The sequence below is a fragment of the Sus scrofa genome, chromosome 16 (genome assembly GCF_000003025.6).
Source record: "Sus scrofa isolate TJ Tabasco breed Duroc chromosome 16, Sscrofa11.1, whole genome shotgun sequence".
NCBI lineage: Eukaryota > Metazoa > Chordata > Mammalia > Artiodactyla > Suidae > Sus > Sus scrofa.
The window spans coordinates 19,968,949-19,992,411 of record NC_010458.4 but is presented as its reverse complement, the minus strand read 5'-3'; the positions used below and the strand labels follow the sequence as shown (position 1 = coordinate 19,992,411).

General features: G+C 42.5%; 1 protein-coding gene across 1 annotated transcript in view; it reads left to right on the top strand.

Annotated features, from left to right (window-relative positions):
- The window catches only part of SLC45A2 (solute carrier family 45 member 2), a 43,884-nt gene that overhangs the window by 9,787 nt on the left and 10,634 nt on the right, over positions 1-23,463 (top strand). The window contains exon 3 of the mRNA XM_003483808.4: positions 20,333-20,661. Within this exon, the coding sequence (XP_003483856.1) occupies positions 20,333-20,661 (329 nt within the window). The remainder of the gene's footprint in view (positions 1-20,332; positions 20,662-23,463) is intronic.

The window sequence follows — 23,463 nt, the reverse complement described above, 5'->3', positions numbered from 1 at the left end:
GTATGGATGTGTCAAAGCAAGTACTTCCCCTTACTAGAAACACACAACTTAAAATATCTTCCTCTTATAAAACAGCACAGTGAAGTCTCACCTTATTTAAGGCTTAGATTCTAAAGTCCCTGCTTAAGTGATAATCACAGAGACTGTATGTAATTTGTAAACGTTTCTCAGATCATTCATAAAATACAGGGTACCTTGTTTTGTGTATAGATCTACACAGTGATGGCTACATATCAGTATATTTACAGATTCATCTTCACTTTAGTGTCTACTTCTAGACACGGGTGATGAATGGAATAGCAGATAGGACAACCCATATTATTTAAAATGCTCTTATCTTCCTTTCCCTTTCTCTCCCTCTTTTCAAAGTGTGACTAGTTGAGTTCTGTCTAGTTAAACAAGGATGCGTGATTCCTTACCCTGAGGTCCTTGCTCTGAATGAGAAGGCACATTTGTAAATGGAGAGAAAGGAGTTCCTGCTGTGGCACAGTGGGTTAAAACTCCGACTTCAGTGGCTTAGGATGTGGCAGAGGGGCATGTTTGATCCCTGGCTTGGTGCGGTGGGTTAAAAGATCCGGCATTGCCACAGCTGCTGCCTAGGTAGCAGCTGCGGCTCAGATTCAATCCCTGGCTCAGAAATTTCCATGTGCTGCAGGTACAGCCATAGAATGAAATTAATAAAATAAATAAATAAATCGAAGAGAAAAATATCAAGCCGTGCATTATCATCTTGCTTTATCATGGCGTACTTGCCAGACTTGCTGAATTTACATGAATTTAGCAAAGAGATTGCTTTGGGTTCTACTTGAAATAAGCATTTTTAAAAATTTTTCTTAATTAATTTATTTTTTTATTTTCCCACTGTACAGCAATGTATATATAATTGTATACATTACAATTATATTTTTCCCCCACCCTTTCTTCTGTTGCAACATGAGTATCTAGACAAAGTTCTCAATGCTATTCAGCAGGATCTCCTTGTAAATCTATTCTAAGTGTGTCTGATGAGCCCAAGCTCCCGATCCCTCCCACTCCCTCCCCCTCCCATCAGGCAGCCATCTCTTCTCCAAGTCCATGATTTTCTTTTCGGAGGAGATGTTCATTTGTGCTGGATATTAGATTCCAGTTATAAATGATATCATATGGTATTTGTCTTTGTCTTTCTGGCTTATTTCACTCAGGATGAGATTCTCTAGTTCCATCCATGTTGCTGCAAATGGCATTGTGTCATTCTTTTTTATGGCTGAGTAGTATTCCATTGTGTATCTATACCACCTCTTCCGAATCCAATCATCTGTCGCTGGACATTTGGGTTGTTTCTATGTCCTGGCTATTGTGAATAGTGCTGCAATGAACATGCGGGTGCACGTGTCTCTTTTAAGTAGAGTTTTGTCCAGGTAGATGCCCAAGAGTGGGATTGCGGGGTCATATGGAAGTTCTATGTATAGATTTCTTAGGTATCTCCAAACTGTTCTCCATAGTGGCTGTACCAGTTTACATTCCTACCAACAGTGCAGGAGGGTTCCCTTTTCTCCACAGCCCCTCCAGCACTTGTTATTTGTGGATTTATTAATGATGGCCATTCTGACTGGTGTGAGGTGGTATCTCATGGTAGTTTTGATTTGCATTTCTCTTATAATCAGCGATGTTGAGCATTTTTTCATGTGTTTGTTGGCCATCTGTATATCTTCTTTGGAGAAATGTCTATTCAGGTCTTTTGCCCATTTTTCCATTGATTGATTGGTTTTTTTGCTGTTGAGTTGTATAAGTTGCTTATATATTCTAGAGATTAAGCCCTTGTCGGTTGCATCATTTGAAACTGTTTTCTCCCATTCTGTAAGTTGTCTTTTTGTTTTCTTTTTGGTTTCCTTTGCTGTGCAAAAACTTTTCAGTTTGATGAGGTCCCATGGGTTTATTTTTGCTCTAATTTCTATTGCTTTGGGAGACTGACCTGAGAAAATATTCATGATGTTGATGTCAGAGAGTGTTTTGCCTATGTTCTCTTCTAGGAGTTTGATGGTGTCCTGTCGTATATTTAAGTCTTTCAGCCATTTGGAGTTTATTTTTGTGCATGGTGTGAGGGTGTGTTCTAGTTTCATTGCTTTGCATGCAGCTGTCCAGGTTTCCCAGCAATGCTTGCTGAATAGACTTTCTTTTTCCCATTTTATGTTCTTGCCTCCCTTGTCAAAGATTAATGGACCATAGGTGTCAGGGTTTATTTCCGGATTCTCTATTCTGTTCCATTGGTCTGTCTGTCTGTTTTGATACCAGTACCACACTGTTTTGATGACTGTGGCTTTGTAGTATTTCTTGAAGTCTGGGAGAGTTATGCCTCCTGCTTGGTTTTTGTTTCTCAGGGTTGCTTTGGCGATTCTGGGTCTTTTGTGGCTCCATACAAATTTTTGGATTGTTTGTTCTAGTTCTGTGAAAAATGTCATGGGTAATTGGATAGGGATTGCATTGAATCTGTAGATTGCTTTGGGTAGTATGGCCATTTTTACAATATTGATTTTCCCAATCCAGGAACATGGAATATCTTTCCATTTCTTTACATCTTCTTTGATTGCTTTGATTAAAGTTTTATAGTTCTCGGCATATAGGTCCTTTACCTCCTTGGTCAGGTGTATTCCAAGGTATTTGATTTTGTGAGGTACAATTTTAAAAGGTATCGTATTTTTGTATTCCTTTTCTAATGTTTCATTGCTGGTATACAGAAATGCAACTGACTTCTGAATGTTAGTCTTATATCCTGCTACTTTGCTGAATTTATTAATCAGTTCAAGGAGTTTTGGGGTTGAGTCCTTAGGGTTTTCTAGGTATAATATCATGTCATCTGCATACAGTGACAGTTTTATCTCTTCTCTTCCTATATGGATGCCTTTTATTTCTTTTGTTTGTCTAATTGCTGTGGCTAGGACTTCCAAAACTATGTTGAAGAGCAGTGGTGAGAGTGGGCATCCCTGTCTTGTTCCAGATTTGAGTGAGAAGGCTTTCAGTTTTTCCCCATTGAGGATTATATTTGCTGTGGGTTTATCATAAATGGCTTTGATTATATTCAGGAATGGTCCCTCTATACCCACTTTGGCGAGGGTCTTGATCATGAATGGATGTTGAACTTTATCAAATGCTTTTTCTGCGTCTATTGAGATGATCATATGATTTTTGACTTTTTTTTGTTAATGTGGTGTATGATGCTGATTGATTTGCATATGTTGAACCATCCTTGTGAACCTGGGATGAACCCAACCTGGTCATGGTGTGTGATTTTTTTGGTATGTTGTTGGATTCGGTTGGCTAAGATTTTGCATCTATATTCATCAATGATGGGCGATAGTTTTCTTTTTTGGTGGTATCTCTGTCTGGTTTTGGAATGAGGGTGATGGTGGCCTCATAGAATGTCTTTGGGAGTATTCCTTCTTCTTCAATCTTTTGAAAGAGTTTAAGGAGGATGGGCACCAATTCCTCTTTATATGTTTGATAAAATTCACCTGTGAAGCCATCTGGTCCTGGACTTTTATTTGTAGGGAGTGATTTTATGACCTCTTCAATTTCATTTTTAGTGATCAGTCTGCTCAGTTGGTCTGTTTCTACTTGGTTCAGTTTTGGCAGGCTGTAAGATTCTAGAAAATTGTCCATTTCTTCCAGATTGTCAAACTTGTTGCCATATAGTTGTTCATAGTATTCTCTTATGGTTTTTTGTATTTCTGCTGTATCCGTTGTGATTTCTCCTTTTTCATTTATAATTTTGGTTATTTGGGTTCTTTCTCTCCTCTTTTTAGTGAGTCTGGCCAGGGGTTTGTCAATTTTGTTCACCTTTTCAGAGAATCAGCTCTTGGTTTTATTAATTTTCTCTATTGTTTTTTGAGTCTCTATTTTAATGATTTCTTCTTTGATCTTTATAATTTCCTTCCTTCTGCTGACTTTAGGACTTCTTTGTTCTTCTTTTTCTAATTCATTTAGGTGGAGGGTTAAGTTGTCAATTTGGGATCTTTCTTCTTTTTTGAGCAAGGCCTGTATTGCTATAAATTTCCCTCTGAGCACTGCTTTCGCAGCATCCCATAGATTTTGAGAGGTTGTGTCTTCATTATCATTTGTTTCAAGGTAGTTTTTAATTTCCTTCTTGATTTCCTCATTGACCCATTGGTTTTTTAGTAGCATGTTGTTTAGTCTCCATGTAGTAGGTTTTTTCTCTTTGCTTTTCCCATGGTTGGTTTCTAATTTCATGGCATTGTGGTCAGAGAAGATACTTGAGATAATTTCTATGCTCCTAAATTTATTGAGATTCGCTTTGTGTCCCAATATGTGGTCGATTCTTGAGAATGTTCCATGAGCATTTGAGAAGAATGCGTATTCTGATTTTTTTGGATGTAGTGTCCTGAAGATATCAATTAAGTCTAACTTTTCTATTGTTTCCTTTAGGATCTCTGTTGCTTTATTGGTTTTCTGTCTAGAGGATCTGTCCATTGATGTGAGGGGGGTATGAAGATCTCCTACTATGATTATATTCTCATCAGTATCTCCCTTTATGTCTGTTCATATTTGTTGTATGTATCTGGGTGCTCCTGTATTTGGGGCATATATGTTGATGATAGTAACATCCTCTCCTTGGATGGATCCCTTAATCATTAAGTAGTGTCCTTCTTTGTCTTTCTTTATGTCTTTTGTTTTAAAGTCTATTTTGTCTGATATGAGCGTTGCGACTCCTGCTTTTCTGTTATGTCTATTGGCATGAAATATTTTTCCCAACCCTTTCACTTTCAATCTATATGTATCTTTTGTCCTAAGGTGAGTTTCTTGTAGGCAGCATATTGAAGGTTTTTGCCTTTTTATCCACTCAGCCACTCTGTGTCTTTTGATTGGGGCATTCAGTCCATTGACATTTAAGGTGATAATTGATAGATGATTATTTATTGCCATTTGAACCTCGTGTTCCGGTTGATTCTATGGTTCTCCATTCTTCCTTTCTTTCTTTCTTTCTTTCTTTTTTTTTTTTTTTTGGTTGCATGGTCTCCTGTTATTATCTGCTTGAGTGTATTTTTTTTTCATTTTTTGCAAATGCAATATTTGGTTTTGGCTTGTGGTTGCCCTGTTTTTTAAGTATGCTAACCCCTTCCCATAATTGTGAGTTTTAGCCATTTACTTCCTAACATCCCTTGCCCACATTTTATGGTTTTGATGACTCTTTTTTATTTTTTTCTTTTTAATTTTATTTTGTTTGAAGCATGTTCATGATTAAATCTGTATGCTGGCTTATTTGAGTCACTGCTCTCTGATTGCGGTTTCCTCAGTCCTAGTTCTTCCTCTTCTTTTTTTTTTTTTCTTTTCTTTTTCTTCCCTTTCCTTCCTTTCTTTTTGGTTTAGAGAAGCCCTTTCAATATTTCCTTTAACCTGGGTTTTGTGTTGCTGTATTCTTTAAGTTTTTGTTTGTTGGGAAAAATTTTTATTTCTCCTTCTATTTTAAATGATATTCTTGCTGGATAGAGTATTCTAGGTTGCATATTTTTTCCTTTTAGCACTTTAAATATCTCTTGCCATTCCCTCCTGGCCTGTAGTGTTTCTGTAGAAAAATCAGCTGATATTCTTATGGGGGTTCCCTTGTAGGTAACATTCTGTTTTTCTCTTGCTGCCTTTAGGATCCTCTCTTTATCACTAACTTTTGCCATTTTTATTATGATGTGTCTTGGTGTGGGTCTGTTTGGGTTCAGTTTGTTTGGGGCCCTCTGTGCTTCTTGTATCTTGAACCCAGTATCCTTTAGATTTGGGAAGTTTCCAGTGATAATTTCTTCAAATATATTTTCCATCCCCTTATCTTTTTCTACTCCTTCTGGAATTCCTATTATGCGTAGATTGGCCCGCTTTATATTATCCCATAGGTCTCTTATATTGCTTTCCAGTTTTTTGATTCGGTTTTGTATCTGCTGACCTGATTGGGTGATTTCCATTATTCTATCTTCCATATCACTGATTCGTTCTTCTGCATTATTCATTCTGGTTTTTACTGCCCTTAGTTCAGTCTGCATCTCTGCAAATGAATGTTCTAGTTTTTCTTGGCTCCTCCTTATATTTTCTAGCTCCTTTCTGAGGGTATCTGCATTACTGTTCATATCTTCTCTTAATTCCTTCAGTATTTTCACTATTTCTCTTTTGAACTCCAGGTCTGTCTGACTGCAGAGATCTGTTTCATTGTTGGCTGTTTTAGGTGAGTTCTCCTGTTGGTTTGACTGGGGGTGGTTTCTCAGCTTCTTCATCTTGCTTGTTGTTTTCTTTCTCCTGAGGGAGTTGTACTCTCTGTTATCGGGCAGTGTTTGCCTTGTCACTGCCGTGGAATATTTCCTGAGGGCTGGCGTTGTTGGTCAATCTTTTTTGAGGCAGTGTGGCTTTTCTGGAGTGTTGATGGGGCTAACAGTGTTTCTTTGAAGCAAAGGAGGACTTCCTGAGGGCAGACAGGACTGGGAGGTCCACACCACGATGGTAGCTGATTTCACTTGGTCATGCAGAGCTTGCTCTGGTGTTTTTAGGCTGTGGGGTTCTTGCAGGGGGATGGTGGTGTTGGGCAGCTGTTCCTCAGGAGTGCATCACCCCCTGGGGGCTGGAGCAGCTATCTGGGTCTCTGAGAACCTAAGAGGCTCTTCCCTAGGGCAGCCCAACTCAGAAGGACGGCCTGCAAATGTAGGCGGATCTTTTCACAGTCTGGCCAAGCTTGTTGCAGCTTTTCTGGGCTGTAGGGGGTCCTCCAGGGGGCTGGTGGTGCTGAGCAGCTATTCTGCAGGAGTGGGGCACCCCCTGGGGGCTTGGGCGGGTAGCAGGGCCGTTGGAGACCCAAGAGGCTCCTCCCCGGGCCAGCCTGACTCAGAAAAACCATCCGAGAATTAGGCAGATCTATTCACGGCCTGGCTAAGCTTGTTCTAGCTTTTCTGGGCTGCAGGCCTTTTCTCGGGGGCTGGTGGTGTTTGGTGCTGCTCTGCAGAAGTGTAGCCCCTCCAAAGGGCAAGCAGACCTGTGCAGGGACAGCCCCTGCGGTGGTAGGCTTCAGGCAATTGTTGAGGCCAGCCCTCCTGGATGGCAGGCAGCCCCAGGTCCGTGAGAGCGTAGGGGGTGGCGGGGGTGGGGGAGGGGATGCACTGGGAAGTATAGCTTTCAGCTAGCTAGCAGGCCTGTAAGCTTGCTGTGGCATGGGGGGTATTCTATGGGGACCCACCCCTTCTTCTCTCCCCTCCCCAGCACGGGCACAGACCAGGCTCTTCTCCCAGGTTCCCTCTGATGCGGCTTTCCACTTCCCCGCCCCTAGAGTATTGCTCCCTTTCTCTGCAACAGCTTTGTTTTCTAGTCTCCCAGGCAGTCTCTGCCCTGTCAAATGGTTTCTAGACCTCCCAAGCAGTTTCCGCTCCGCCCCACCCCCCAGCCCCTTCTCGGTTCTTGCGGATTAACCTCTGGAGCCAAGGTCTCGGTGCCCAGCCCCCATCCAGGCGTCCCCGTCCCTTTCCTGGGGACTAACCTCTGGAGCCGAAGTCTCGGTGCCCAGCCCCCACCCAGGCGTCCCCTGGCCCTTTCCCGGGGACTAACCTTCGGAGGCGAGGACTCGTGCCCAGCCCCCACCCAGGCGTCTCAATTTTTGGTGACTGTGCCCGTAGTTCAGATGGTCCGTTGGGTTCTTGATCGGCTTTTCCGTACTCCAACTTACTGCTACACTCTTCTCTGCATCTGGAGATTCCTCCAGTTCGTTTGATCTTTCCCCCAGTAGGTGACTTTCCAGGGTGTGGGATCCCTTTCTCCTCCGCAGTTCCCTTTCGGGAGTGCCTGTCCCGCTCGGGTTCACCTTCTCTCACTCTCCTCTTTTCTCCCGTTCTGCCCAGTAATGTCACGAACTTCTTGCCGTTATTGGAGTTTAGGTTCCTCTGCCAGCAATTGGTTGCTGTTCTGTGCGAGTCATTTCTTCTGTAGATGTGCTTTTTTTTGTTGTGTTTGTGGGAGAGGGCGAGCGTGTCCCCCTACTCCTCCGCCTCTTGTCCTCTCTCCGAAATAAGCATTTTGTTATAAACTCATGTTTAGTTTCAGAGCCCATTTTGATTTTCATCATCAACAAGATATCATTTACTTGAGGAATCCAATCAGCTGAGTAAATTGAAATTCTTATTGTTTCAGAGCTCTAGTTCAAGCCCCACAATTTCAAATGCTTTACAAATAAGTGTCAAGAAGTGCACTGCCAAAATATTTTCCAGCATATTTTTGATTTTTTTTTTTTTTTTTTTTTTTTTTTTTTTTGCTTTTTAGGGCCGCACCTGTGGAATATGGACGTTCCCAGCCTAGGGGTCAAATTGGAGCTGTGGCTGCCAGCCTACGCCACAGCCACAGCAACACGGGATCCAAGCCATGTCTGTGACCTACACCACAGCTCACAGCAATGCCGGATCCTTAACCCACTGAGCGAGGCCAGGGATTGAACCCAAATCCTCAGGGATACTAGTCAGATTTGTCACCACTGAGCCACAACAGAAACTCCCACAAGGACATTTTACTCCTCCAGCTTCTTCTGTCTCTTATGTTGAAAGGTAACTCCACCTGCTCTCCTCCCCTGGCACATTTGGTAGCCATGCTGGGTTTAGTGGATCTACCCCCTTGTCCCTCTACCCCATGCCTTTACCTCTGGGTGCGTCTGTGGCTGTGGAACCCACACTCACCTGAGGCAATTCCTCCTCTGCATCAAGATGCTTCTACCCAAGTGTATGTTGCAAAATTAACACAAGGCCTTGTTATCCTTAGCAGCAGGCTCCCTCCCACCAGGGGAGGTTGGAACGAGCATGACGGGAAAGGCTGCCCCACTTCAAATCCTGGCTCCTCCTCCTGCCAGTCACCTTAGCCTTTCTGAACTTTTGTTTCCTCACAGCGTTGGGAATCTCTACACAATGTTAGTTATCAATATCCTGGCAAAGAGTCCCAGATCAGAGCAAGGAACCTTTTAAAAGGATTAAGCAATAGGTGTTTGCATTAATCCATCTCCTCCATCCCCCCCGGACATGGCAAAAGTTTTATTTGTACATAATGACTCAGTGAGAAGCTTGCCCCAGGTACATCTTTGGAAGAGGAATGGGTGGCTTGCTAAACTCAGTCTCTTTTAACTTTTCTGTTTCTTTAATACTTCAAAGTATGCATAAAAATGCAAGTGAACCAAGGCTCAGATTAGAAATAATTAAGAACTGAAAAAAAAAAGAGTCCTGAAAGTGAAGATTAGACATGGATCCCTTTGACCAAACCTTTTATGCAAGCGGCAAGATGCTGTGTTTCATGTTAGAATCGGTTTTAACTTCTCCTTCAGCATTCATTGCTGCATGACTGGATTTCTTTCATCAGCTGGCTTCCCTTTGAAGTTTCTGCCCCTGGTGAACTTTCACATCTTTTCATTCAGGCAGCTTGGCAAGGATGTGGTCAGAGCAGAAATGGAGGATACGGGAATTCTGGCTCTGAGGGTAACGTGTAAGACTTAGGGCAAAACAGTTACCATCTCCAGACTGTCATTTCTTTTCTCCTTCAGCACCTTCCTCTCAAAGAATCTCAAAGGCGAGGGAGAGAAGAGAGCGCCTGAGGGCGGTTTTTCCCTGTCAGGGTCGTCAGTGGAAAGCCCTTAGTCCTGATGCCAACTGGCTGGGCTTGGTTTCCTCTCTTTGTTACAATCTCTGTCATGTGGCCCCTTCTCAGTGATATGTTCATGATTACCTGATAATATATTATTTGTTCATTTGTTTGTTGTTTATTATCTACCTCAATAGCAATATTTAAGCTCTCTGGAGGCAGGAGCATTGTCTTTCCTGTTTGTTGCTGTATCACCAGTGCTTAGAATCGTTCTGGGAATATGTTGAAGAAATACTGTTGAGACCAATACTCTCTATTCACCTCCTCATTTTACTTATGAGGAAGCTGTGTTGCCAAGAGGTGACTAACCCAAGGTGACACAGCTGGATCGTGGTAGACTAGACTAGAGGCAGAAACCGACCAACCAGCCAACCAGCAACCTAGTTCATGTTTTTATCTGAGCCCCAGAGAAAGTCTGCATGCAGGTAGGTATTTATGAAAAGATTCCAGCAAGTGAGGGTGAGGGAATGGGGGAGTGGATGGGACAGGACAAGAAGCATCGCAGAGTTGGCCTTTGCTCTCAGTGGCAGCATCCGTCTCACCAGGACCTCCAGGAGGGAAGGTGAATTCATTGGCCCCAGTCTCTACTGGCCGAGGGTGATCCTGTGTGTGGGTGCTGCCCCCACCTGAGTGTAGGTTCCCTCAGGCAAGGCCCTGTCCAGATGCAATGGAGCAACGATGGCCAAGGCTGGCTTCTCCCTGTCATTGCAGCAGCTGCTGGAGTAAGGGATGAAGGGCAGCGAGAGGACCTGCAGTGTCCACAAGGGCTGCCTGATTCAGTTCATGACGTCTAGTCCTGAGTGTTTTCCCTCAAGGATAGGTGTTCCCTGTTATGTGGTCATTAGGAAGAGTTAAAGCATTTTGCAAAATGCCCAGCAATTTACCTTACAGTATATTATAGCTGTTGCAGTGCAGAACTAAAATACTAGTTCTGTGGACTTAAAGGAAACTCATGGAAGCCACACATGGCTCCAGAACTGGGCCAATTAATGACTTGGCCATTTCTAATCCTTAAGTGAGAAAAGAAACAGGAGTCAGGTTTTATGTGTCATGTCAGAAAATGAGAAGTTTCAAGAATCTTATCTGAATTAGGGTAGCAATAGTCCTTCATAGCCTCAAATCGAGAAATTTGTCTTTGGAAAAAATGGTGGGATAACTTAAGGTGAATGCTTTTATGGGATCCGTTATTGCCTTAGACACGCCAGCATCTTTCACAGGAACACAAAGTGCCATCTCAGTGCTTTTAGCCTCTGTTTTCTGCATGCATGTGTTTGATTAAGAAGAATATGATTTTGGAGTTCCTGTTGTGGCTCAGTGGTTAACGAATCCGACTAGGAAACATGAGGTTGCGGGTTCGATCCCTGCCCTTGCTCAGGGGGTTAAGGATCTGGCGTTGCTGTGAGCTGTGGTGTAGGTTGCAGACGCAGCTCGGGTCCTGAGTTGCTGTGGTTGTGGTGTAGGCCAGCGGCTACAGCTCTGATTCCACCCCTAGCCTGGGAACCTCCATATGCCGTGGGAGCGGCCCAAGAAATGGCAAAAAGACAAAAAAAAAAAAAAAAAGGGAAGAATATGATTTTGGCATTGCTTTGGTGCAAATTTTTAGCCTCCAATATAGCTGATGCTCAGTAGTAGAAAGTGTTGGGTGAATCTTTATGTCTAAAATCTGTGTGAATGCCAAATTCCAAATTTAATTTAATTTCTTCTCTGTTGATACTTATTGGCACAGGGTGGCAAAAACTTAACCTAATCTGCTGTGCAGAAACTTTTAAGTTTAATGAAGTCCATTCGTTTATGTTTTGTTTTTATAGTCGTTATTCTAGGAGGTGGATCTGAGAAGGTATTGCTGTGGTTTATGATGCAGAGTGTTTGGCCTATGTTTTCCTCCAAGAATTTTATAGTATCTGGTCTTATGTCTAGGTCTTTAATCCATTTTGAGTTTATTTTTGTGTATGGTGTTAGGACGTGTTCTAATATCATTCTTTTACATGTGGTTCTCCAGTTTTCCCGGCATCACTTAATGAAGGGGCTATCTTTTCTCCATTGTATATTCTTGCCTCCTTTGTCATAGATTAGTTGACTATAGGTGCATGGGTTTCATTCTGGGCTTTCTATCCTCTTCCACTGATCTATAAGACTCACAGACTTTGAAAAACTTATGGTTTCCAAATGAGACAGGTTGGGGCTGGGGGGATGGGCTGGGGGTTTGGGATGGAAATGCTATAAAACTGGGTTGTAATGATCGTTGTACAACTATAAATGTAATAAAATGCATTGATTAATAATAAAAAAATTTAAAAAAACCCTTAACTCAGTTCCTTTGGGATGCTCTCATACTCCTTTTCCCAAGGGTTGCATCTGAGTTTTGGGAGCTTAGAGTAAGGGTTCCGGGGCAGGGTGGATCTGGGTTTGAGCTTCATCTCTTCACACTGGCACTTACTGGGATGTCCCCCAGCCCATGGCATCTCAGTGGTCAGGCCGAACTGGTCGCAGTGGCGTTCTCTCTCATCCTCATCTGCAGGGCCCCTTCAGAACCCCGGAATTCTCTGCTTTCACCGACCCCCCCGACTCCCGCAGGCCTTTCTGCTTCTCCCACTCCTGCCAGTGTGAGGTGAGCTCTGTGAACTGCAAACTCTCTGTGCTCTGGTTTCCTTGTGTCTGAAATAACCATAAAAATACAGTGGATCCTCGGTATTCATGGATTCCATATCTGTGGTGTTATCCGCTCACTAAAACCTATTAGTGAGCTCAAACGCAATACTTGCAGCTTGTTCTCACTCACTTGCAGGTATGTGCAGAGTGAAGGGGAGAAAACAGAGTCCCCCAGCGTGTGGGTTCCCAGCTGAGCTTGCTCAAGGTGACACTCTGCCTTCTTGCTTTGATTTTCATAGCATGAACAGATGTTCTTTTCGTGGTGAATCTAGTACCAATTTTTTTTTTTTTTGCATTTTTTCCCTCTTTTTGATGATTTCACTGTTTAAAATGGCCCCAAATGTGGTACTGAACATGCTCTCTCAGGTTCATAAATGCAGAAAATTTGTGATGTGCCTTATGGAGAAAAAAGGTGCCCAAGTTTTGTTCAGGTATGAGTTAGAGTGCGCTTGGCCATGGATTAATGAGACAACTGTATATTAAGTAAGATATCTTTAAACAGAAACAAGAAAAACAGTTGATTAGTTGATGAAAATGAAACTCGAGTCTCATTGGAACTTAACCCCGTATTTCTCCTCAGAGCAGTAGTTTACTGGGCACGGATTCAGAGCTTATGGAGATTTTCTAGAACGTAACTACCACCTGCAATGAGAGTCAACAGTAGCACCTGTAAGGACTGGGTGAGTTGTAAATCTCAAGCATGTAGGACCGAGCCTCATACACCGGCTCATCTCTCTAGACCCACTGCACAGCCATTTCTTCCTTGAGGTCTTAACATTCCCCTGGGGTCTTCCCAGGAAATGAGGTCTTGGTTCCTTTTGCTCTTGGATCCCCCAAGCCTTCTGCAGGAGGTTCTGCTCCACATCTCCCACCACTCAACCCCAACTAGGTCCAGGGAGCAAGGAGCAGAACCACCACTGTCTCAGGGATTCACCAGCCCCATCAGAGATGCTTGCCTACTCTGGGAAGCCTTGTGCTTAAGTCACATATCCTGCTGTATTTACTGTCTATGCCTTTGGAGCTTAAGGGCTTTGGAAACTCAGAAGCCAGGAGACACAGTCTTATTACTCTGGTTGCTACTTTCATGTCCTTCCCCTAAAGCAATGAGGCTTCTTGGCTCAGCTTGAATGTGAATTTCCCCAGTGAAATACCGGGGCAGTGGTGGGTAGTTGGAAACTGTGCTCAATACTTTAAATACGTTATCTCACATCTTTTGAGAGACAAGTTGTCTTCTAAATCAAAAGTTAGGTGAGGTCTGCTCATATCGTCTCTCTTTAAACAGAGAGAGCATGTGTTTCATGATGATGGACTTTCCTTGTGCTGTCAGCCTCCAGGATGTATGTATGTGTTTGGCATAGATAGGAACCTAATCTACTTTCATTGCTGTTTTTTCAACATGAAGAAAAGACTTAAAATGATGCTCTCCTGTTCCTCCCTGGGAATAGGGGGGTCTTAATCTGTCCCCTTGCTGAGGGTCAGTAGCCAGCAGCAAGCACCCTGTGAGCTCTCCTGACTTGACCCTCACTGTCGAGATTGTTCAGTCACACACCTGAAGCAGGTGATTACAGGCACGTGGTAGGTGCAGAATTTGACTCAGACAGACTCTCTTTAGACTCCTTGGTCTCCAAACTCTCCCAGTTTCCCATTTTACCTATCACAGTTATGGACCAAAGAAAAAATAATGCATATAATATGTATTTCTATATTTCCTATCACAGTTATGGACTAAAGAAAAAATAATATGTATTTCTTTGAACCAAAGTTGCATCATTAGTTATGAAATATAATATGTCTGCCGAGCCAGTCATTCTTATGGGCTTGGCTCTGGTCTGAGCTTGATATCACAGACTGGCTCTGTGAAAGAGCAACAAGCTGGACCCCTTGTGAACCCTTCTTTGTAAAGGCTGATTGTCTAGTGTGGCACAAGATATCCTTTGAATGTTCCAGCTTATGATTTGGCCAATAGCCTGGGGATTGACTCAGGAGCCCCAGTGAAGCTGACATTGGCAATAGAGATACATGCAGTCTCGGTGTAGCTGTGGGACTTGGAGTTAGCCTTTGTTGAAGCTGAGATGACGAGGGTTTGTTTATGAGACTTTTTTTTTTTTTTTTTGTCTTTTTGCCATTTCTTGGGCCGCTCCCACGGCACATGGAGGTTCCCAGGCTAGGGGTCGAATCGGAGCTGCAGCCACCAGCCTACACCAGAGCCACAGCAACGCGGGATCCGAGCCACGTCTGCAACCTACACCACAGCTCATGGCAACGCCGGATTGTTAACCCACGGAGCAAGGGCAGGGACCGAACCCGCAACCTCATGGTTTCTAGTCAGATTCATTAACCGCTGCACCACGACGGGAACTCCTTTTTTTTTTTTTTTATCTGCGCGCTTTCTAATCATGTGACCTTGGAGATGTGCCCAAGGTCACATGATAGAAAGTGCGCAGGTGGGAATCGAAATCAGGCATAATTATAAACCCTTCCTTCTGTGTGGTCTCCTGTCACTTACCCCCTGGAGCCTGTGGTTTCCTTAGTTCAACTAGATGAGTTGCAGAGGGATCCTTCTGCCTCTACAAACTTTGGATTCATTGATACGTTGAACTCTCATGAGCTTCCTGGCTAACGAAGAGAATTTCTATTATAATTATTAACCAGCAGCCTCATCTTGATACCCTTAACTAAGCACCAATGATAGACATCCTTGAGCTCCTCTTTGAGTACTCAGCCCACATCTAGCCCAGTACTAACATCATTTATTACAGGGTTTTGAAAGTAGCTGTTTACTTATCTGCTTTTCCACTTGAAACTTCCTTCTGGGGAGGAGGGCATGGGGTGCTGTGGCTTATTTGCATTTATATTCTCAAAGATAGTAGAGTTTTTTTTTTTTTTTTTTACATATATTTATGGCTTGGTAGATATTTACTGAAATATGCTGTGCCTGTAGACATAAAGCTAGACTAGGAAACCCTCCAAATGTAGAGCTCAGTTGTCGAAGTCAATATCTGATAGAAATCCATCATTATGTTCATATATTTATATTCATAACCTAAAGCCATCATCCAATTGCACAGTGGCGGATTTATTTCATGTATCAGTTCTTTCAGATGGGCAGGGCTTTTCTTCTTTACATTTCCTCTGCTCAGTGGAATAAGTTGAAAGGAAAGAGGCATATGTGATAGGAGAACTAAGTGCTAATATGACAACCCTTGGTCTACTTATAAATCATGGTTTTGCAAAAGGAATGTGTAAGTTTTTCATAGTGTTAATTAAGCTGGGGTCTGTTTAGCCCTGGGGGATGTTGGGCAATGTCAGGAGATGCTTGCGGTTGTCAAAACCAGAGGAGAGGTTGTTACCAACATCTAGTGGAGAGAGGCCAGATGTGTCACTGAACATCCTGCAATGCACAGAGTGATCTCCAACAAAGAATCACTCAGCCCTGAATGTCAGCCTGGCTGAGACTGAGAAACACTGGTTTAGACAGACCCTCAGATCATGTTGGACTTTGAGTACATTCTTTTCGGTTGAGTGCTGGGCTCAGCACATGACCTCTGACATCCTTAGCGTCTCCACGATTGACTAGTGTCACTGTTTAATGGTGATCTGGAGACACCACACGTCCCAGAACTGCCCTCTGAATCAGCACCAGTGTGACCACCTTCAGGGCTCCCCTTCCTCTCAGAGGCTACCAGGGCACCTGCCATCCAAAAAGGTCACCGTAGGTGCCATTTTTCTGTTTATATATGTGCCCATCACCCACAACTAGACCACATATTTCTTCTTTTTTTCTTTTTTGTCTTTTGTCCTTTTTTAGGGCTGCATCTGCGGTATATGGAAGTTCCCACACTAGGGGTCTAATAGGAGCTATAGCCGCGGGGCTACGTCATAGCCACAGCAACATGGAATCCAAGCCGGGTCTTCGACCTACACCACAGCTCATGGCAGCACTGGATCCTTAACCCACTGAGCCAAGGCCAGGGATCGAACCTGCATCCTTGTGGTTCCTAGTCGGATTTGTTTCCACTGCGCCATGACGGGAACTCCCTATTTCTTTCTTTCTTTTTCTTTTTTAAGTTTTATTGAAGTATAGTTAATTTACAAGGTTGTGATCATTTCTACTGCACAACAAAGTGACCCAGTCATACATACACACATATCCACTCTCTCTCGGATTCTTTTCCCACATAGATTATCACAGAATACTAGGCAGAGTTCTCTGTGCTCTACAGCAGGTCCCTGTGCTAGACCACATATTTCTTCCTGGCAGAGAACATGTGTTCTGTCATTGCACCCTGTTGCCATTATTTCCCATAATTCCTCTTTAAAATGCTTTGGCACTCAGGGCATGATGATGATGCTCTGTCTTTGGAGTTGAATGCTTAGACAGTTGTTCGTCTGTAAATACCCTCGATGGTAAATTGCATCTAGCCACAATGTGAAGTGACCAGAATCATCCATTCTCCCACCATTCTGGATAAACTGGCATTCAGATTTGTGTTCCTGGGGTCAGGGTTTATTAAGTTTAAGTGTTTAGGGTTAGCGACAGCTAATTCTTGGAGTTCCTGTTGTGGCTCAGTGGTAACAAACCCAACTAGTATCCATGAGCTGTGGTGTAGGTCACAGATGCAGCTTGGATCCCACGTTGCTGTGGTTGTGGCATAGGCTGGCAGCTGCAGCTCTGATTTGACCCCTAGCCTGGGAACCTCCATATGCAGCAGATGTGGCCCTAAAATCAAAAAATAAATAAATAAATAAAAGAGAGAGAGATAGCAAATTATTAAGACTGTTTTCTTCCTTGATTCCCTGATTTGTGAGGATGTCATCTTTACCTGGGAAATAAAATAGAGCCTTCACTCACTCAAGAAATAAAAACTGCCGAGGTCCAGCCCCAGCAGCCAGGGAGTGCCGAAGGAGAGGATGGGCTACAAACGGCGCGGAAAGAATTGGAGCCAACTCCTCAGCTGCATGCTGCAGAGGACCCAATTTATTAAATGAAAAGCATCAGTTTTTATACCCTATCACAATCAGGTTTCGTGTAAGATTTGACATTAACATTTGATTTAAAGCCCTTTTGTTCCCTCCACCTGAGATACAAAAAAAAAAAAAAAAAAGGTTAGTTAAAACATGTTCCTTTCAGGAGTTCCCGTCATGGCGCAGTGGTTAACGAATCCAACTAGGAACCATGGGGTTGCGGGTTCGGTCCCTGCCCTTGCTCAGTGGGTTGACGATCCTGCGTTGCCGTGAGCTGTGGTGTAGGTTGCGGACGCGGCTCGGATCCCGCGTTGCTGTGGCTCTGGCGTAGGCCGGTGGCTACAGCTCCGATTCGACCCCTGGCCTGGGAACCTCCATGTGCCGTGGGAGCGGCCCAAGAAATAGCAACAGCAGCAACAACAAAAGACAAAAGACAAAAACAAAAACAAAAAAACAAACAAACAAACAAAACATGTTCCTTTCAACTTTAGATTTTCCTTCAAGATTACAAACTTAAAGTTCCACACTGTATTTTTCTGAAAAGGTCAACAACAGTAGCTATTCTATTCTATATTAAGAACAAAGCTTTAATAAGTAATAAACTATGATACCTAACATTCTTTAACGAAAGGTGTATGTAGTTAACAAAACGCATGAAAGCCTTGGGCTCATGACATTCTTAAAACCACAATTTATTTGGCGCCAGCAAGCTAAGCATTTAACCTATTGTGCTGATTTACGTAAGTTCCAAACCACCAATTTCAATAGAAAGGAGTATTATACCCAAAATTATCAAATGCCCCCACAAGGGATAAAAGTTACAGGTGACACTGTTATTTGATTAAAAAATATATCTATTATAGAAAATAGCAATTTATAGGCCAAACAACATTTTCCCAGCCCCAAACTTCTTTTTAAGTAAAGGGACTGAAATCATAAGTTTCCCCTGTATACTCTCACAAAATAGGTGCCATAAATTGTTACTCCAAAACAAAGGCTTTTTCCATTACATTGTTTAAATAACTTCATTCTGTTTTGGTCCAAGTGTTTTACGTACCCAGGGCAAATCTTTAACTGTAAGAAAGCTGTGAATAGGAGATAGAAAAAGAAGGATAAACACAGAGAAATAGATTAACATATTTTTTAGGGGATATCATTTTTATTTTCCTGGAGCTGATGTCTTTCAAGGGATTGCTCTGCAATCCTTCTTCTTTCTTCAGTTTGTCTGTAGCTCTGCTAACCAGACAAGCCTCATGCAGGTGCCGACTGTGGCTTTGCTTTCTTCACTGGAGCAGCCTTATGGCTCCCGACAAAAAACAAGCAAACAAAAACCTGCTCTGACTAGGTAGATACTTGTCTTTGGGAAGGCATGATGAGAGACTGACATTTCAAGGCATTTGACCAGAGGATCAGCCCTACATAAGCTTGTGATGCAGGTAGAAGGTGTGTTTGGCATCCATCTGCTCACTTCCCTGGACATCCTCCACCCCATAGTCTACTCTCACTGCAGCCTAGCATTCCTGGAAGTCACTGGTCCTGCCTCCAGAAGGGCTGTCTGAGGGGCACTGACTTCTTTGGCCCGAGTAGTGCAATGCCTTGCCCATACCAGGAGCACTTGCATTTTAAAACAGAAACCTGGGAATTCCCATTGTGGCTCAGTAGGTACGGCTGTAAAAACAAAACAAAACAAATGACAACAATAAACCCCAGCAACCTAAAAGAATGAACCACTAATAAGAGGATTTCAAATATTAGGCCATTAGGGCAGGTTTGGTTTTGAGGAGTCCTTCCTCAGTGTCCCTCGGGTCACACTGTCCCTCCGTCTTTAAGTATAAGCAGAGAAAACAAACCCCAGAAAGACCCCAGAGGATAGTAAAATTTTAGAAAATGCATATTTAAACTTTATTTTTTCTGAGGCCGTCAATTGGGAATAAGCACCTTTAGCTTTTCATAGAGAAGAAAAAAGAGAGTCCAAGGCTATTTGATTTTTGAAAACTTATGTCACCGTTAAGAAGCTTATTAATAAATGATAATCTCAATAATTATATTTTATTACATTCAGAAATTGGTTTTCTTTGGGGCCTTAAAATCAGGAATTTTAGTTCTTTTAAAACCTTTTTTTATTTTAATTTCCCCAATACATTTTTTTTTCCTTTTGTACAGCATGGTGACCCAGTTACACATACATGTATACATTCTTTTTTCTCCCATTGTCATGCTCCATCACAAGTGACTAGACATAGTTCCCAGTGCTACACAGCAGGATCTCATTGCTAATCCATTGCAAAAGCAAGAGTCTGCATCTATTAACGCCAAGCTCCCAATCCATCCCACTCCCTCCCCCTCCCACTTGGCAACCACAAGTCTATTCTCTAAATCCATGATTTTCTTTTCTGTGGAAATGTTCATTTGTGCCGTATATTAGATTCCAGAGGAATTTTAGTTTTTAAGCAGTATTGAGAGTGCAATTTATAAAGACCATAGGACTTCAGATAGTGGCGGTATTTACTAAATGCTTACTATGTGTCTGGAACTATTTCATTTTCCAGTTGTGACCCTACCAGTAGGTTACTCTTTTATTATCATCCCCACATTGTGAGTGTGGAAGTCCAAGGTGCATGCTAGAGCCAGGCCTTGAACCCTTGCCTCCTGGCCCAGGGGTCTTAGCCTCCCCTGTGTTACCTCTCCAATCATAACCAGGCCACCTCTGCTATCCTCAGAAGCTTGCCTGGTGAACCAGAGGCCCCTCACAATGGAAAAGAAAGGTGTTTTTTTTTTTGTTTTTTTTTTTTTTATCTTTTTGTCTTTTTAGGGCCGCACCCAAGGCATATGGAGGTTCCCAGGCTAGGGCTCGAATCGGAGCTGTAGCCGCCAGCCTACACCAGAGCCACAGCATTGTGGGCTCTGAGCCGCGTCTGTGACCTACACCACAGCTCATAGCAACACCGGATCCTTAACCCACTGAGCAAGGCCAGGGATCGAAACTGCAACCTCATGGTTCCTAGTCGGATTCATTTCCACTGCACCAAGACGGGAACTGCAAGAAAGATGGTTTCTAGTTATGCTAATACAGTTCTTTCTTGCCTTGCAGGTTTGGGCGGTGCCCTGGGTTACCTTTTGGGTGCCATCGACTGGGCCCATCTGGAACTGGGAAGATTGCTGGGCACAGAATTCCAGGTCATGTTCTTCTTCTCCTCCTTGGTGCTCACTTTGTGTTTTATTATCCATCTGTGCAGTATCCCCGAAGCCCCACTTAGAGATACTGCAAAGGACACTCCCCCACGGCAAGCCCCCCAGGACCCTGCATCGTCATCAGACAGGATGTACGAGTATGGGTCTATTGAGAAAGTTAAAAATAGTTATGTAAACCCAGAGCTGGCGCTGCAGGGAGGAAAAACCAAAAATCCTCCTGCTGAACAGGTAAAAATGCAAAATATCCTCGTTCTTGCCTTTTGTTCATATTTTCAAAAAGTATTCTTTGTCTCTGTTTTGTTGGCTTGTTTGATGTGAAGGGTTTTTTGACGTCTAATCGAATCCTCAAATCCCCAACAGATATTAACCCTTGGAATTAAAACATTGCACCCAAAAGAAAAATGGGTGCATTTTCCTGTAATCCTCCTGTCTCTTCCTCTTTTCAGAGCATCAGACCAGGGAAAATGAAGCCAGATGAAAAATGTTAGGCCATAAAAGAAGCCTGGAATCATCCTCAGGCTGCAAGAAATATCTTCACTTCTTAGATGAGGAGTATAAATTTGTTCTTCCCAATGATAGCATCCCTGGGTTGGGAACTGGAGGAACTAAGAGGTTATCGGAGTGAAGCCTTCATTTTATTGTGATCTCACAGTAGGTAGACAGAATATAAGAATCGAGGTCTCCAGAGACCTGCCGAGACCTTCCTGGCTCCAGGCTGCCTGGGGTGAACGCCCATACTCCCTGCAGATCTGTGAGGATGGAGCTCCCTTGCTGTGCAGTTCTGCAAGGCTGCCTGGGATTCATGGAATAGCCATACAGTGGAATCCATTCGCCCATCACTTGCTCATTAAGAGATGGGTATGTTTTTGAAAATTTATTTAAGACTAAATATATCAGATAAAACACATATACGTATACAAAGTGATCTCCATTGTGGAAAAAGCTCCTCAGATACAAAGGAACAAATAGAAAGGACATGTACCCAAAATGTTAATTGAAACTATTGTCTTTGGGTGATGGGCTAACAGGTGGTTTTAATTTTCTTCTCTCACCCCTTCAGTATATTCAGCATTTCTATAATAGACAAGTCTTACTTTGAAAATAAAGAAAAATCATGTCAGAGTTTAAGGAACAATACAAGGCAGGGTTTTACTAACGATTAGTAGATATTACCCTGACAGATTATGCCTGCCTCTTTGCGCCACTGACAGATTATAACTGGCCCTCAAAGAGTCACCCAGCAGAGGCTGTCTCTACTCTACCCCCAGGCTGTTTGTGATGATCAAATGCAATCAAGAGAGTGGGAATCTTTCGAAAGACATAAAACCCTCCACACTATTAAGAAAAGAAATGCATCGAATACAATTAACTTTTCTTAGTAGGTGCCACATGCACAGCCCTGTAGGCTCTGAATAGTTCTGTTATGTGGTTCAAAAATAAAAGAAAAACAAAGTAAGAAAAAAAAGATTAACATATCTCAGGCTCAAAGCCATGCATCTGACTCCTCTCTTCTAAATGTGCACCTTGGGAGCCTCCAACTGATTAATGGGAGACTCCACTGTTTTGCGGCAGGGCCCTGGCCATCATTGTTTGTCCAAGTCATTACTTTCCAGAATGAGGGTGGCTGTGCAATTTGAGAACTGGGATTTTTTTTTTTTCATGGCAGGAGGGCTGAATTATTTCAGTGTTCAAACCAGATTACATAAAATCCATCTCCAGTTCCTCTGTGTGATCAGTTGCTCCCTTCAATGTTTGGTCTGAGTCAGTATTCTGAGGACACTTTTGTGCAGTTCTCTCTCCCTTGATGGTCCTGAGCCTTTTTCACTTATGTATCTATCACCACCCAATCTCCAGTCCACAAAGGTGCACAATGCATGCTGTAAAACAATTCCCAAGGGCTCAGAATCATTGCAAGGGCTTCACCAAGGAAACTGATGAGTCATGAAAAACATGCCAGCTGAATTTTCATTTTGAGTTAAAATACCCAAAAGGGCTTTGAATATTTACATTCCCAGCTTTTGTAGAAAGACTGGGCACAATTTGGAAGCTCATATTTATTTTTAGAAGAAAGATGAAATTAGGTTAACAATGAGAGCAGGCTGGAAATTATGTATAAGGCCAGAAGTATCAATTAATATTTGGAATAAGGCTGAATACTTACTGGTCAGATTCACTTTTTAAAATTTTGAATTTTTGGAAAGAAGGGAAAGAAAGGGAAAAATTACTTAGACTGAGGCATGAAAACCAGGCTGCTATTTCTCAGTCTACACCTTTAGTTTCTTCCTCCTATGGTCAAGAAACAAATACTAATTCTGCATTGAATTTCTATTATGGTCAACATTTATTTTGACAAGTACCATATTCCATATGCAGAAAATAGTTATTTTTCCTAACTCCAAGGGAATGGCCATGCTTTTTAATACTGATTAAGTATAAAAAATCAGTTGAGTCATGGTCATTAGGTTAAATACTACAAAAATTGATGAATTAACTTGTACAACAAACCTACAATGAGTAAATAGAATTTTCTGCGTCAAAGAAGTAAAACGCATTATCATTTAAGGTTAAGAGTTATAAAGCAATATGTTGTTATAGCTAAAATAGAAAATCTTAGGAGACTGTCTTATAAGTGAACTAGCCAGGACCCAATTTTGTTATGTTGAGATTCAGAATAAATAAAAATCTGACAAGAGAGACCCACCACCCCACCCACCATGGTTGATGTTTATTGTCTCAGTGTCTTCAGGGCAGCTGACTGCTTAATATTCCTGAGGTCGCTTTCGTCTCTTACATGACAAGATGTTAAAGACTGTTTCCTTTTTTGCATTTCAAAACAGTGGTGTCAATAATTCAAAGATTTTCATTCTCTCAAGGCTCCTGACACTAATAAATTATAGCCTTTGGTTTTACCATAATTTTTAAGTCTAGATTAAAAATAGGGGGCATCTGTATTCATTTTATGTGTGTGTGTATGTGTGTGTGTATTCTACAATAGTCTCCCTTCTGACTTGACATAGGGCTCATTTGCAT